This window comes from Camelina sativa, chromosome 18 (genome assembly GCF_000633955.1).
Source record: "Camelina sativa cultivar DH55 chromosome 18, Cs, whole genome shotgun sequence".
Lineage (NCBI taxonomy): Eukaryota > Viridiplantae > Streptophyta > Magnoliopsida > Brassicales > Brassicaceae > Camelina > Camelina sativa.
Window position 1 is genome coordinate 19,080,478 of NC_025702.1, and position 13,021 is coordinate 19,093,498.

A 13,021-nucleotide genomic window follows, 5' to 3' on the forward strand; every position below is an offset into this window, starting at 1 on the left:
ATAGTTAGAACTGAACTGTAATGATATATAATATTCCATGTCATATTAGCAAACCATATGATACTCCACGCAACGCCTCACCATCCCGTATTAGTAAGTATGCACGGCTGTCGAGTAACATTAGGACCACCAACGGCATCATTGCTACAATAAACAACGGGGACGCCGGGAGCTAATATATATAAGTCAATTCTGATGAAGAAAGTGGATAAGACAAAGAGTATTAAAAGACAACCACATACTATAATTTAGGTCCAACTCTGCACTAATTCGTATGACACATTCGTATTGGGCCTCAAATTTTCGAGGCCCATTCTGCTGATTTTTAAAAAAAATAATAGAACCATAATTAGTAAAAGACTCTATAAATATTTTAAAAGACCCCAAAATTAGCAAACAAAAACTTAAAGTTAGCAAAAGAGCCTTATAATTGATATAAGAGGCCTTGTTTTAATAAAATAATCAAAAATCTACAAAATTTATAATAAAAAAAAATATTTAGCAAAAAAAAAGCTCCATAAATTAACCAAAAAAATCTCATAGCTAAAAAAAATTCTCTAAATTTTAGAAAATTAATACAAAAACTATTATGAACAAAGCCAAATGTAATTGCTAATTTATGAACAAAACAAAAATTACTAATTTATGAACAAAGCCAAATGTAAGAAGAAGCAGAGTAACCACTATTTTTATTGGAGAGAAGTTGATAATTATTTTCATATTTTTGTTTGTGATTAAAAATGTTTATACACGATGAAATGTTATATAGAGACATAAAGTGGAAGGTGAATAACTGAATATTAATTTAGCTTTGATCTGGTCATTCAGTTGCAATATTACATATATACATTTAATATTATATATTGTAAAAATAAAAACATTAAATTGTTATTTGACTTTAAAAAAGAAAATGCATTAAATACATCAGTGAATATCAAAACAATTTATTTTTTACAATCTTATAAATCATCGTATTTATGATTATCAAAATAATCTCTAGACTCTATATTTTTTTCTCCTTTACAATCAAACGCTTTTAATACTTTAAATCCATCTCTAGACTATGGCAACAACCCACGAACTCTTTCATTAGATATGGTGTTCAAAACATCCGATTGTGTTGGCCCATTATAACAAATGTTCAAGAGTAATTCACATGACTTTTTTTTTTCTTTTCATAAATGATGGTTTGAAAAAATATCTTTTTTTTTGGTGTGTAAATGATGGTTTGAATATATAAACCCTCTTGTTCTAAATAATTATATATATTTTTAAAATTCATGTGAAATTGCATAAAAATTTAGGAAATATACGGTATATATTATATTATTTTAGCGAAACAAATACATTATACTAGTTACAGTAACTTTTCTCGTAACAATTATTAAAATTTATTTTATTAGCTGACACTTAATAGTACTATTTAATATTCCATGTCATATTAGCGCACCATACACACACACCAGCTCGCCTCATCATCATGAAATATTGCACCGCTTAGGACGAAGACGGACAGTATTCCTACACTTAACAATTGGACCGTCGGGAGCTAATCTATATGAGTCAATTCTGATTAAACAGTGGATAAGATGAAGAGTATTAACACACTACAATTCCTCTCCATGTATTATTCATCTTGTCCGAAACAACACACCAGAGATTAATCACGAAAACTTTTTCTACATTTTCTTTTGATAATTTTTTTTCTGTTTTTGTTATTTCATTTTCCTAGTGTGTTATATAAAAAATGAGAATATTTTTCTTTCTTTTTCTGGCAGCAAAGAAAAAGGAATTTACTATCAATAGTCTTGAGTTTTTTGTTTGTTATGTTTGTGCTATTATTAAGGTTACGAAATTAGAAAGGAGATTTACGCTTTAAACATAGTCTTGATTTCATCAAATCATCTTTATGTGATACCTTTATATAGAAAAAAACGAAGACTGCTCTTCATCGTGACAAAATTAAGCACTTGTCGTTGTCGTTGATTGTTTATTTATCCAAAAGAAAAAAAAACAATTAATGAAGTGGTTTTGGCTCTAGTGTGGGGAAGTCTAACTCCACCCATCCTGACAAAATTGTCAAGGCACCCAAATCAAGTAGGTCAGAACATGTGTTCTTCTCTCCAACAATTGATTGATTCCATCAAAATTGAAATACACCCATCACCCATGTACTGTATCTTTTTTAATATTGATATATAATATATGGGATATCGCACTAGCAAAAAAAAAAAAAAAAAATCAAAGAGAGAATTTCAGTATATTATTTCACTTGAGCATTTAAGACAAAGTTGGTAGCGTTTGACAAGAAATTGAAGATAGTTTGTGGAGAAAATTGAAACATCATGTAAATAGAAAATAATCTATCGAGCTGCGGCCGGGTTTTATTTCAGTATCTGTGGAACTAACTGTCCATGTCAGTGTCACGACTCGGTCCTGCTCTTGTTGAGAGTTCAGATGCCAAACACTGCTTTAATTCATCAACAACCTGAGACATGGTCGGTCTTTCCGAGGAAGATGGATTTAGGCAAGCCATGGCTAACTCAACATATTGCCTTGCAGAGCCAGAATTATAATTTCTGGGTCTTGGATCCATGATGGTGCTTATGTCTCCTCCATTGGTAAGCTTTAGTCCTACCCACCCTCCAATATGATCCTGCTCACGGCTTTGGTCAACCACGGGTTGGTTTGTGAGGAGCTCCAACAGTACAACTCCGTAGCTATACACATCGCTGTTTGTAGTTAACCATCCCGTTCTGTAGTATCTGTAAAAACACAAATAACAAATATCCTTTTTTTTTTGTAAAATACAAGAAACAAATATATTTTGTAAATTGAAATATTATACATACTCCGGGTCGAGGTATCCGGGAGTTCCAGCGACAATGGTCGACACATGGCTTTCTCTGATTGGGAGTGACTTTGACAGCCCGAAATCAGCCACCTTGGCTTCATAATGCTCATTCAACAAAATATTTGTTGTTTTGACGTCTCTCTGAACTATTGCCTGAGCACAACCGCTATGTAAGTAATCTAGTCTTGTGCCACAAAATATATATTAGCATTCACAAAGGTTTAACCAAATAAATAAACAAACAAAAGTTTATAGGGTGAATCTCCAAATAACTACCTTGAGCAGACTCGGTGATGAACCTTGAGCAGTAGCTGTACCTACAAATCCAACCAAGTTCTTGTGATGAACCTTGAGCCGAGGTTACGTTTTTCCTTGAACCTTTGAGCCGGGTCTGCTACTGCTCAAGGTTCAGCTACTGCTCAAGGTTCATCACCGAGTCTGATCATATATTCTCTCCCTCATGGCAACACCCAACAAATCCAACCAAGTTCTTGTGATGAACCTTGAGCAGTAGCTGTACCTAAACACCAAACCAGATTTTTTTTTTCATGTATAAATCATGGACGTTTTCATTAAAGAGGTTAGGTTTGAGAGAGGAAAAACGTAACCTCGGCTCTGAACTGACTATCTCCTTGTGATGATGATTGAGAGAGGACCTTAACAGCTACTTGTTCTGCACCGTTGACAAATCCAAGATAAACGCTTCCAAACCCTCCTTCCCCGATGACTGTTTGGAAGTTATTAGTCATGGTTGTGACTTGTGAGTACGTAAACCTCGCAATTCTGGTCGTTACAGTCAGTTCAGATGATCCAGTGGGTAGACCATCCGATTCTTGCACATTTGATGGTGGCCCTGAGACTACGTACGTACAAGTCAAAAAGATATCCAGCCATCGATATTGCATCTTGTAATTAATATGTTCTTCTTCTTTAATTTAAGAATACCTTGGACACTTGGTGACCTTTTCTGTCGGCAGAGGAAGTAGAGAACAACCAGTGCTGATACAATAATGGCAAGGGAAGTAACCACCACTGCTATAGAGACTGGTACTACGATATCTTTTAAGTGATCTTTACCCTTGTCTTCTATGTTCACGCATGGTCCGGTTTCCCTAATGAGAAGTGGGTTTCCTTCAACACTGCTGAATACGTAATATGTTAAATCTATCTATATATATATATATATATATAAACCGGAAAATGTAAAATAGAAAAGTATGTACACCATACTTTAATTTCATTCCTTTCTTCTGGATAATTGTTTGGGGAACCGAGCCGCTAAGATTGTTGTTAGAGTAAGTAAATCAAAACACATAAACGTACATGTTCAAGAGAAAGCTATAACCAAAAGGAAAGGTGGTGTGGGGGAAATGTTTACATGAGAAACAGAGACTTCATGTCGGCAAGAAAGTCAGGTACTCCTCCGCTGAAACTGTTGTTTGACAAGTCTCTACCATAAAATAACAAAAGGAAAGTTACACCACCAGATCAGATTCATGAAAAATACATATACATATAGGTTTGGGTCAGAGGAGCTAGAGACTTACAATTGTTGAAGGTGAACTAGACTTTGAATTGCTTCCGCGATCACCCCCGTTAAACCACTTGAAGATAAGTCTCTGCAGGAGAGATGAAGATGGTACGATAAGTAGTTTGACACATGATTAAAAAAAAAACTACAAGATCTATAAATGATTGAATGGTATATTACAAAGAAATAATTGTCGGTGGTGTAGAATTATCTGATTGGTTGCAGTTTAGACCTTCCCACAAAAACTGTTTCGGGACACAGGGATCTCCTTGCCAAGTGATTCTTCTCCAATCATAGGTATCCTGAACATCCTTGATACCATTAACTGTCATTATAGAGAAAGCAATCAGTACACACACACACATATATACACTGAAAGGAAATATATATAGTATGTACCGTCATCATCATTCGTCTCCAATTGCAGGATATCCATGACAGTGTATACCTCCAAGGCGCTAAGAATAGGAGGAAGAGTTGACCGTGATGTTTTCTTAAGCTGCAATACACATTTCCCATCCGTGCATAGCTTTGGACCATCATTAAACACGGTGCTGCGTAGTGGTTCAGGAGAAATAGGTTCATGAAAAAATGCTCCTTTCAGAAACACATTGAATTCCCTTGTCCTTGTATCGTTTGCTTGTAGAATCTGAAGCTCCGAAAAGTATAAGTAGGCATAAAACTGTGTAGTAGGAGACTCTGCAGACCACTCAACTTCCAACGTGGCGTTAGCATCTATAGGTATTGCTGCCGTTTGCATGACCCTTTCTGGCGGATCATACTCGTTATCATTAGTGTCTAAGCTGAGACCCATAGTTATTGGTAACCAGAGCTTTTCCACGAAATAACTGTGCCAGTCACGATCGTAGACATCATCTGGGTACCTGCGAAGATCTTGTATGAGATGATCAAAATAGTACACCAATTAAGTATATTATCAAAATGGTTCTTACCGAATGGAATAATCTGTTGAATTACTAATATAGACCCGGACCAACTTCTTCAGTGAACCAGTTGTAGTCCGATACGCATTTGGATCCAATGGTCGAAGCTCCAAGGTGTTTATGAACGGTGAGCCTGAACCTATATCAAAGAGATTATGAACCAAAAATTATAATTGATCAACAAAAGAGTCTAAATAAATGATACTCACTTTTCCAAATAAACGTTAAATGTTTCCAAAGTAAATATATATATATATATATATATATAAAATAATAATAATAATAAGTTAATATTTGCATACTATATATTGTTTTGGCTAAAATAATCGACTCTTTAAGAGTGTACGGAAAATTAGAAAAATACAGTCGAATAGTATTTTTATTAATCAAAGTATTGGTTGCAAAGTAAAAAAACCAAGCGCATTGAATCAATTTATAAACCCTAGTCGCGTTCTAGATGTGAATCTTGCGTCTTAATGCTTTCGTGAAATATCTCTTGTCTTTGCACTCGATTTCTTCCCGTATCATATCGAGGTACTTTCCAAATATTGTATTCACAAAATAAGGATATTTTCCAATATTTTCTTGATGAGATCAACTCTAATATTTTTTTCTTGACAATGTTGTTTCCTTACAAGCATAGTTAGTATCAAGGTCCGGTTAAAGCCATATTGGCACGATATGCCGTTACGATCTTTATCGGCATAATTTTTTTTCATTATGGTACGTGTTGACTCAATATTTGCCGTAACTGTCGGTATCAAGAAAATCTTTTAGAAAATATATAATTCTCCAATAATTATAGAATATATTATAAATATAATTGAAATTATCTATTTTAATATATATCTATATTAACATTTTTGAAGTACATTTTGTGTTATGCCCTTTTAGTTTTGCTTATTTAAAAAGTTTTTTACAACATTAACCCCTAAAAATTTCCAAAAATAACATTGCACATAAACTCAATTACCAAAATTTGTTATGTTTATTGCCATAAAATCTTGACAACATCTATACATTTTGATTTTTCCAAAAATAACTCTACCCATTAAAGTTTTATTCACATAAAATCTCTCAAATTTAAATGATATAACCGATTTATAATCTCTTTGCACAAAAAAAAGAAACAAATTCAATTAGATTCCTAAAATGTCTATACCAATTTGGTTTATAATTTCCTAAACCAATTTATATATTTAGAAATTTATTACACTTAATAGCATATGCCAAAAATATATATACAATATTTTTCTTTTAAAAACTCTATTATTCAATAATAACTATACTATTTAATATGAACAATTAAAATATTTAGTAGTTATTAACATGGTGATAAAAATGTAAAAATAATTATTTCACGGGTTAAATCTAATAAATTAGAGTTATTATAATATAATTTATCATGTGGTATACTGCATAATAACTTTACGGATATAAATCTTTCACTGGTTAAATCTAAAAAAAATTATACTTACGAGTTAAATTTGAAAATACTAAAAATTTAAACATATAATAATGTAAAAATATTTCATTCACGGGTTAAATCTAAAAAGCACTAAAAATATTAATTTTTATAGCCATAAAAAATTCAATACGGTCACAATGTAACATTATTATAAATAAAATTAAATAGTTGTTCTGTCATGTCAGCAGCATACAGCTGGACAAATTTTAGAATTAACAATCAAAATATAATTATATAATCTTAAACAATAAACAAACGAAACAAAACAAATACAATTTTTAAAAATTTAGTTTTTTTGTTATAAACATATTGTACTGCCGGTTAAAATTTAGTTTTTTTGTTATAAACATATATATATATATAAAATTAAAATTATGCCCAACATATAGTTTGCATTAGGCCAGCATATCCAATATAAAAAATATAGTAAATATCACGACAGTTTATCCTTTCTAATCATAGAGATCATCATATTTGTGATTACTAATTACGATAGTGATCTTATATGGTATGCATGTAGTTTTTAGAATTACTAAGTGAAGTAGATTCAATTGTTTCCCTAGATATACATGGTTTATAATATAGAGGTATAAAATATTACCAAAAATTATTGTTTTCTGGATTTATATTATTATGAAATGGTAAGCTTATAACTAATTAATTTAAATCTGATGTAAAAAAATTAATTTATATTACCAGCCATGCTACATACATGTATTAACTTCGGATTGTGTTTCATTGTGTTGAATTGAAAAGGAAAAAAAAATCAAATTGCAAAACTGTAAAGAAGTGACTTTGTTAGTAGAATTAATAGATATACTTGGAGATATCCCTTGTTATATAGCACAGATCAACATTTTTTCCAAAAATTATAATATAATAATAAAAATTATTGTTGTATTTGTTTTAAAAATATATTTTGTTTGAGAGAGTACTTATTTTTAATATTGCAATTTTTTGCTAAGTTTACATATATCTTTTTGAATAATAATTATTTTCAAATTTTATATTATTCTAATTTGTTTAATGTATATTACAGTTTTATATTGTTTGTTTGTTGTATTTGCAAGTTTTATATTGTTTGTTTGTTGTATTTGCATATAGCACCGTCTTAAACTTAAATGGAGCCTCTCGCAAATTACAAAAAAAATCTAAAAGTCCTTAATAATTTTTTTTTTGAAAACAGTGGACCTTTTTTGATGTGAGCACCGGACCGGAGACGCGGCCAGGAACACTCGCACCAGGCCCGGACACCAACGGAACACGTGTATCACCCGCGGAACAACTCGGAGCCAGCATGCCGAGGATCACTCCCGGTGCAACCACGCGGAGCAAGAGCTCATCCAGGGCTTCCAAGCAAAGGATCAACCACTTCGTCCAAACCTTCGTCCAAACCTTCGTCCAAGAAGATCAAGAGATCGACTCGGCCAAGGCAACCATCGACGAGACCGTCCGTACGGCCTTCGTCCTTACCCAAGGATGAGGGCGCCAAAGACGATAGGATCATGACTCATACTCTTTTTCCTTACTTCGGGTTTTTCCCATGAGGTTTACCGGAAAAGGTTTTAACGAGGCGACGAGTCCTACCGCACAATGCCGCGTTTAATCCGAGGACGCATGCAACGCCGCGTTTAACATCAGTGACATGGCAATCCGAGCTCGGCCTAAGGACGCGGCCTTTCTATTGTCTTTTTCTTTAAACTTTGCGTTTTGATTTTATCTAGAGTCTTCCCTTGTAAACGTTGGAATAGTGTGACATGTGTGGCCTTGTTTAAACCACATAGAGGGCAGCGTGTTCACTGTCTGTGGAGACGCGTCAAGGATAACGTGTGCGGACCATAGCGAGTCCGCGTGTCCCTAGTCCCCTCTAAACCCTTACACTATTTAAATTTCCAACGCCCCTAACTTAGACTCTTCAGACTTGAATAAGAATTATTTTTCCAAAAAGAGAATCTTTGCTTCTTGTCTCACCCCTCTCCCTAGCCCAAGTCCGGGACTTGGCTCTTGAGAAACCCTAGGAGATTCACGAACCGGGTTCGTAGTCCCCTAGTCTGACCGTATCACGGGCCGTGCTATCTCCCGTGTGTCGTCGCATCGATCCACCTTTCCGTCCACCGCGTCCGTACATCCGTCTGTATGCAGTGTCCCAACCGTCTAACGATCCAGAACTCCGTCCGAGCCTTTAGGCCGTCCGGCGTTCTCATCCTTCCCGGAGATTGCCGAGTTGAGTTATTCCTCGGCTTATCTCTTCCCGCTTCCGCCCATCTCTTCCGGAGATCGTCGAGTCGAGTTTCTCATAGGTCGATCCCCTCCATCCCATCAAACCTTGAAGTTAGCCGACTAGTTCGAAGGCCGTACGTCGATCTGCATCCGGAGATCCGCGACTTAGAACTCTGTCCTAGCCTCTAGGCCGACCTGGGTTCACATCACTTTTGTTTAAAGAAATTTTTTTGATTTTTGTGATGGACCCATGGCATTTGCCTACTCTGCCACGGGGTAGAGACGAGAGATATCAATTCTAAAAAAGAAAAAAAAAAATCTTTCACATTGAATCTTATTCCTCTATTATTACAAAAAACTTTTTTTTCGAATTGATTCACATAACGAATCCACATTATATAAGCTTTAATTGCGTGGACAAATCCACATTCCACATTTTGATTCTTTTCATGCATAGAGATAATAACGAATCATACCATTCTCTTTATAAACTCATCACTCAAAATGAATTTGTTGCAATTGTAAAAAGAAAAACCAAAACATGGCTAGCCGGAGAGAAGTACGGTGCCGTTGCGGCAGACGGATGTTGGTTCAACCAGACGTCCGTGCCATCCAATGCCCAACCTGCCACAACGTCACGCAGGTCTACTCGCTGGTGGACGTAGCACGCGGTGCGCAACGCATAATTAATGGGTTTCAACAGCTACTTAGACCACATCAACCACCGCAACATCAGCATCATCCACAACAACAACAACAAATGATGGCTCAACCGCCACCGCCGCCGCGGCTGCTCGAGCCTCTTCCCTCGCCGTTTGGGAAGAAGAGAGCAGTTTTATGCGGCGTGAACTATAAGGGAAAAAGCTACAGCTTGGAAGGTTGCATCAGTGATGCTAAATCCATGAGATGTTTCTTGGTTCAAAAAATGGGTTTCCCTATTGACTCTATTCTCATGCTCACAGGTTGGTTTTCAATTTTCCCCCACCATATTCTCTCTTAACTTTTATGTTTCTTGATATGATGATGATCGACTGTTGTGTTATTTTGTTTGCAGAAGATGAAACCANCATAGAGATAATAACGAATCATACCATTCTCTTTATAAACTCATCACTCAAAATGAATTTGTTGCAATTGTAAAAAGAAAAACCAAAACATGGCTAGCCGGAGAGAAGTACGGTGCCGGTGCGGCAGACGGATGTTGGTTCAACCAGACGTCCGTGCCATCCAATGCCCAACCTGCCACAACGTCACGCAGGTCTACTCGCTGGTGGACGTAGCACGCGGTGCGCAACGCATAATTAATGGGTTTCAACAGCTACTTAGACCACATCAACCACCGCAACATCAGCATCATCCACAACAAATGATGGCTCAACCGCCACCGCCGCCGCGGCTGCTCGAGCCTCTTCCCTCGCCGTTTGGGAAGAAGAGAGCAGTTTTATGCGGCGTGAACTATAAGGGAAAAAGCTACAGCTTGGAAGGTTGCATCAGTGATGCTAAATCCATGAGATGTTTCTTGGTTCAAAAAATGGGTTTCCCTATTGACTCTATTCTCATGCTCACAGGTTGGTTTTCAATTTTCCCCCACCATATTCTCTCTTAACTTTTTTATGTTTCTTGATTGCTTCCTGATGATGATGATCGACTGTTGTGTTATTTTGTTTGCAGAAGATGAAACCAGCCCGCAGAGAATACCGACGAAGAGAAACATTAGGAAGGCAATGAGATGGTTAGTTGAAGGGAACAGAGCGAGGGACTCACTTGTGTTTCATTTCTCTGGTCATGGATCTCAGCAGAAGGACTACAATGGAGACGAGATTGACGGTCAAGATGAAACCTTGGCCCCTTTAGACCATGAAACTGAAGGAAAAATCATCGATGACGAGATTAACCGGATACTCGTGAGGCCGCTCGTCCATGGAGCTAAGCTTCACGCTGTCATTGACGCTTGTAACAGCGGGACTGTCCTTGATTTACCCTTCATTTGCAGGATGGAGAGGTAAAAACTTTTTAAATCATTAATTCTGCTCGATCAGTTCTAACTTGACTGAATCTGAAAAATAAACTTGTGGTGTGTACGTCTTTTGTGAGAAATCAGGAATGGTTCTTATGAGTGGGAAGATCATAGATCAGTCAGAGCTTACAAAGGAACAGATGGTGGAGCAGCTTTCTGTTTCAGTGCTTGTGACGATGATGAAACCAGTGGTTACACTCCTGTATGTTATAAATCCTCCATTATCCTGGTCATCATCATACAACTAAAGTAATCACACATACCTCTCTGCATGTTAACTAAAGGATCTTTTTTGGCGCTGTTTCAGGTGTTCACGGGGAAAAACACAGGAGCCATGACTTATAGCTTTATAAAGGCGGTGAAGACAGCTGGACCGTCACCCACGTATGGCCACCTGCTTAACCTTATGTGTTCTGCAATACGAGAGGCCCAGTCTCGCCTCGCCTTGAACGAGGACTACACAAGCTCTGATGCATCCGCGGTATGTTATATATATTAAAACTTGTATTGTCTGAAACTTGCAATATTCTTAATTCCCGAGTTGCTTGCAGGAGCCACTGCTAACATCATCTGAGGAATTTGACGTGTACGCTACAAAGTTTATACTCTGAATTAATGTTGTACAAATACAGATTGCCTTATTCTGCAAATAGCTGGGAAACGTTAACCACATAAACACCTACTTTTTCTATGTGCCTGTATCATCTAGTGGTGATGTCTGTAACAAAACTGTTAAGTCTCTCTCTCTTTCATTCCAGCAATAAAGGCTATAAAAATTTATGCGTACGAACTCAGCATGAGGTTTCCTTAAACAGTATTAAGGTCACTTAGAAATTGAATATGAAACGAAAATTGTGTGGAGAAAACTGTAATTAAAAGAGTTATACTTATATTCAATACCATAAGGTCTACAGTCTGGTGGTATAAGGAGGAATGGATCACAACATGATATACAACAGAAGGGGTTACCTTATTATATTAGATGAGGCTATTCGAAAAGCAGTAATGTGTTTTTGTTGTCTCATGATTTTTGAGGCGGCAGTACTGCATCATGAAGCATTGCTGAACTTTTGGAGGATCAGAAGCTGAGCTTCTTCCACAAGATTTTTCACTACGTCTCCAGCCGGTAAAATCTCCTTGATAAGTCCTACGCTTTGGCCTGCATACATGGCCATACTCTCTAAGTCGCCTGTTGTGGTCATGTTTGGTACTGTTCCTGAAAATCTTCTTATCTCCTTCTCCTGTAGTGTAGTGAAACGAAGCTCACCCACCATATTCAATAAATGCAATTAAGACCATATTTGGAGGATAAAGAAAGTAAAGCAAAAGAACTTACAACGCCATGTATGGTGGAACGTCCAATAATAGGTTGGTTAACTTCATTCTCATCAGCCGGAAGAGATCTCCAGTCATCAAAGAAAGGTGTCTCCAGAACACGTTGCGGCGCACCAGGCCACCTCGCTCTTCCAAATATATCTGTGTACTCAGTTTTTTCATATTCAGTCAGCATCCTTTTGTATATTGGGTGTGCATAGCTCTCATGAGTCGCCACGAATCTAAAGAAAAACGAAGATTCTAACTCAGACCAACAAAAAACTAATCATCAAACTTGAGAACAAACATGTAGAAAATTTAAAAAGAGCAAGTAGAGAGCACAACCTTGTGCCTAGACAGACCCCTTGAGCACCAAGTGACAAGGCTGCAACATAACCGCGTGCATCCACAATTCCTCCAGCAGCAATAACGGGGATATCTCTTTCCCCAACTACATCCACCACTCTTGGCAACAATGAAAAGAGACCGTCCTGTTTTTTTTGTTGGGGATGAAATATCAAAACTTCAAAATATATGAAACAAGAATTCAAGATTAGTTCTTACCTTTCCAATTACATGCCCACCTGCTTCATACCCTTGGACAATAATGGCGTCTACTCCTACATCAACAGCCTTTCTAGCTTCTTCGACATTCCCCACCTTTAAATAGATA

At 36.5% G+C, this 13,021-nt stretch overlaps 5 protein-coding genes across 7 annotated transcripts in view; 1 reads left to right on the plus strand and 4 right to left on the minus strand.

Annotated features, from left to right (window-relative positions):
- LOC109130528 (probable LRR receptor-like serine/threonine-protein kinase At1g51820) lies at nucleotides 2,239-3,284 on the minus strand. Its single transcript, XM_019240139.1, has 4 exons — nucleotides 3,271-3,284; nucleotides 3,131-3,171; nucleotides 2,853-3,033; nucleotides 2,239-2,765 (listed from the first exon to the last, which is right to left on the minus strand). Exons 1-4 carry the CDS (start codon nucleotides 3,282-3,284, stop codon nucleotides 2,405-2,407), a joined length of 597 nt encoding a protein of 198 aa, XP_019095684.1. The 3' UTR covers nucleotides 2,239-2,404.
- Nucleotides 3,282-4,138, minus strand: LOC109130553 (probable LRR receptor-like serine/threonine-protein kinase At1g51820). The gene is made up of 4 exons (XM_019240232.1): nucleotides 4,085-4,138; nucleotides 3,800-3,993; nucleotides 3,463-3,713; nucleotides 3,282-3,374 (listed from the first exon to the last, which is right to left on the minus strand). The coding sequence occupies exons 1-4, from the start codon at nucleotides 4,093-4,095 to the stop codon at nucleotides 3,297-3,299; spliced, it is 534 nt and encodes a 177-aa protein (XP_019095777.1). The 5' UTR covers nucleotides 4,096-4,138; the 3' UTR covers nucleotides 3,282-3,296.
- On the minus strand, nucleotides 4,181-8,304 carry LOC104763663 (probable LRR receptor-like serine/threonine-protein kinase At1g51810). Its single transcript, XM_019240140.1, has 6 exons — nucleotides 8,181-8,304; nucleotides 5,339-5,468; nucleotides 4,785-5,269; nucleotides 4,566-4,710; nucleotides 4,402-4,473; nucleotides 4,181-4,304 (listed from the first exon to the last, which is right to left on the minus strand). The coding sequence occupies exons 1-6, from the start codon at nucleotides 8,302-8,304 to the stop codon at nucleotides 4,229-4,231; spliced, it is 1,032 nt and encodes a 343-aa protein (XP_019095685.1). The 3' UTR covers nucleotides 4,181-4,228.
- Nucleotides 9,484-11,820, plus strand: LOC104762579 (metacaspase-3). 3 transcript variants are annotated; one of them, XM_010485895.2, is made up of 6 exons: nucleotides 9,495-9,777; nucleotides 10,384-10,585; nucleotides 10,689-11,019; nucleotides 11,119-11,236; nucleotides 11,342-11,515; nucleotides 11,586-11,820. In XM_010485895.2, exons 1-6 carry the CDS (start codon nucleotides 9,559-9,561, stop codon nucleotides 11,643-11,645), a joined length of 1,104 nt encoding a protein of 367 aa, XP_010484197.1. In that variant the 5' UTR covers nucleotides 9,495-9,558; the 3' UTR covers nucleotides 11,646-11,820. The 3 variants fall into 3 exon arrangements, with proteins under 3 accessions (XP_010484198.1, XP_010484197.1, XP_010484199.1); XM_010485896.2 differs by lacking the exon at nucleotides 10,384-10,585 and having other exon boundaries at nucleotides 9,484-9,979; XM_010485897.2 differs by lacking the exon at nucleotides 9,495-9,777 and having other exon boundaries at nucleotides 10,114-10,585.
- Nucleotides 11,902-13,021, minus strand: part of LOC104762580 (nitronate monooxygenase-like) — a gene marked incomplete in the record, with an annotated part of 2,359 nt that continues 1,239 nt past the window's right edge. Inside the window, 4 exon segments of the mRNA XM_010485898.2 lie at nucleotides 11,902-12,275; nucleotides 12,371-12,590; nucleotides 12,694-12,839; nucleotides 12,913-13,008. Of these exon segments, the coding sequence (XP_010484200.1) occupies nucleotides 12,084-12,275; nucleotides 12,371-12,590; nucleotides 12,694-12,839; nucleotides 12,913-13,008 (654 nt within the window).

Excerpts from the sequence above, each read along its gene's own strand:
- LOC109130528 (XM_019240139.1), bottom strand. Across the intron at positions 3,034-3,130 it reads CATCACCGAGTCTGCTCAAG|ATTACTTACATAGCGGTTGT; the intron begins GTAGTTATTTGG and ends GCACAAGACTAG. Across the intron at positions 2,766-2,852 it reads CCCGGATACCTCGACCCGGA|ATACTACAGAACGGGATGGT; the intron begins GTATGTATAATA and ends GTGTTTTTACAG.
- LOC109130553 (XM_019240232.1), bottom strand. Across the intron at positions 3,714-3,799 it reads AAGGTCACCAAGTGTCCAAG|TCTCAGGGCCACCATCAAAT; the intron begins GTATTCTTAAAT and ends GTACGTACGTAG. Across the intron at positions 3,375-3,462 it reads ATAGTCAGTTCAGAGCCGAG|GTACAGCTACTGCTCAAGGT; the intron begins GTTACGTTTTTC and ends TTTGGTGTTTAG.
- LOC104763663 (XM_019240140.1), bottom strand. The coding sequence starts at position 8,304 with ATGATCCTATCGTCTTTGGCGCCCTCATCCTTGGGTAAGGACGAAGGC. Across the intron at positions 4,711-4,784 it reads GGAGACGAATGATGATGACG|TTAATGGTATCAAGGATGTT; the intron begins GTACATACTATA and ends CTATAATGACAG. Across the intron at positions 4,474-4,565 it reads CCACCGACAATTATTTCTTT|AGACTTATCTTCAAGTGGTT; the intron begins GTAATATACCAT and ends TCTCTCCTGCAG.
- LOC104762579 (XM_010485896.2), top strand. The coding sequence starts at position 9,559 with ATGGCTAGCCGGAGAGAAGTACGGTGCCGTTGCGGCAGACGGATGTTG. Across the intron at positions 11,237-11,341 it reads AAACCAGTGGTTACACTCCT|GTGTTCACGGGGAAAAACAC; the intron begins GTATGTTATAAA and ends GCGCTGTTTCAG. Across the intron at positions 11,516-11,585 it reads CAAGCTCTGATGCATCCGCG|GAGCCACTGCTAACATCATC; the intron begins GTATGTTATATA and ends AGTTGCTTGCAG.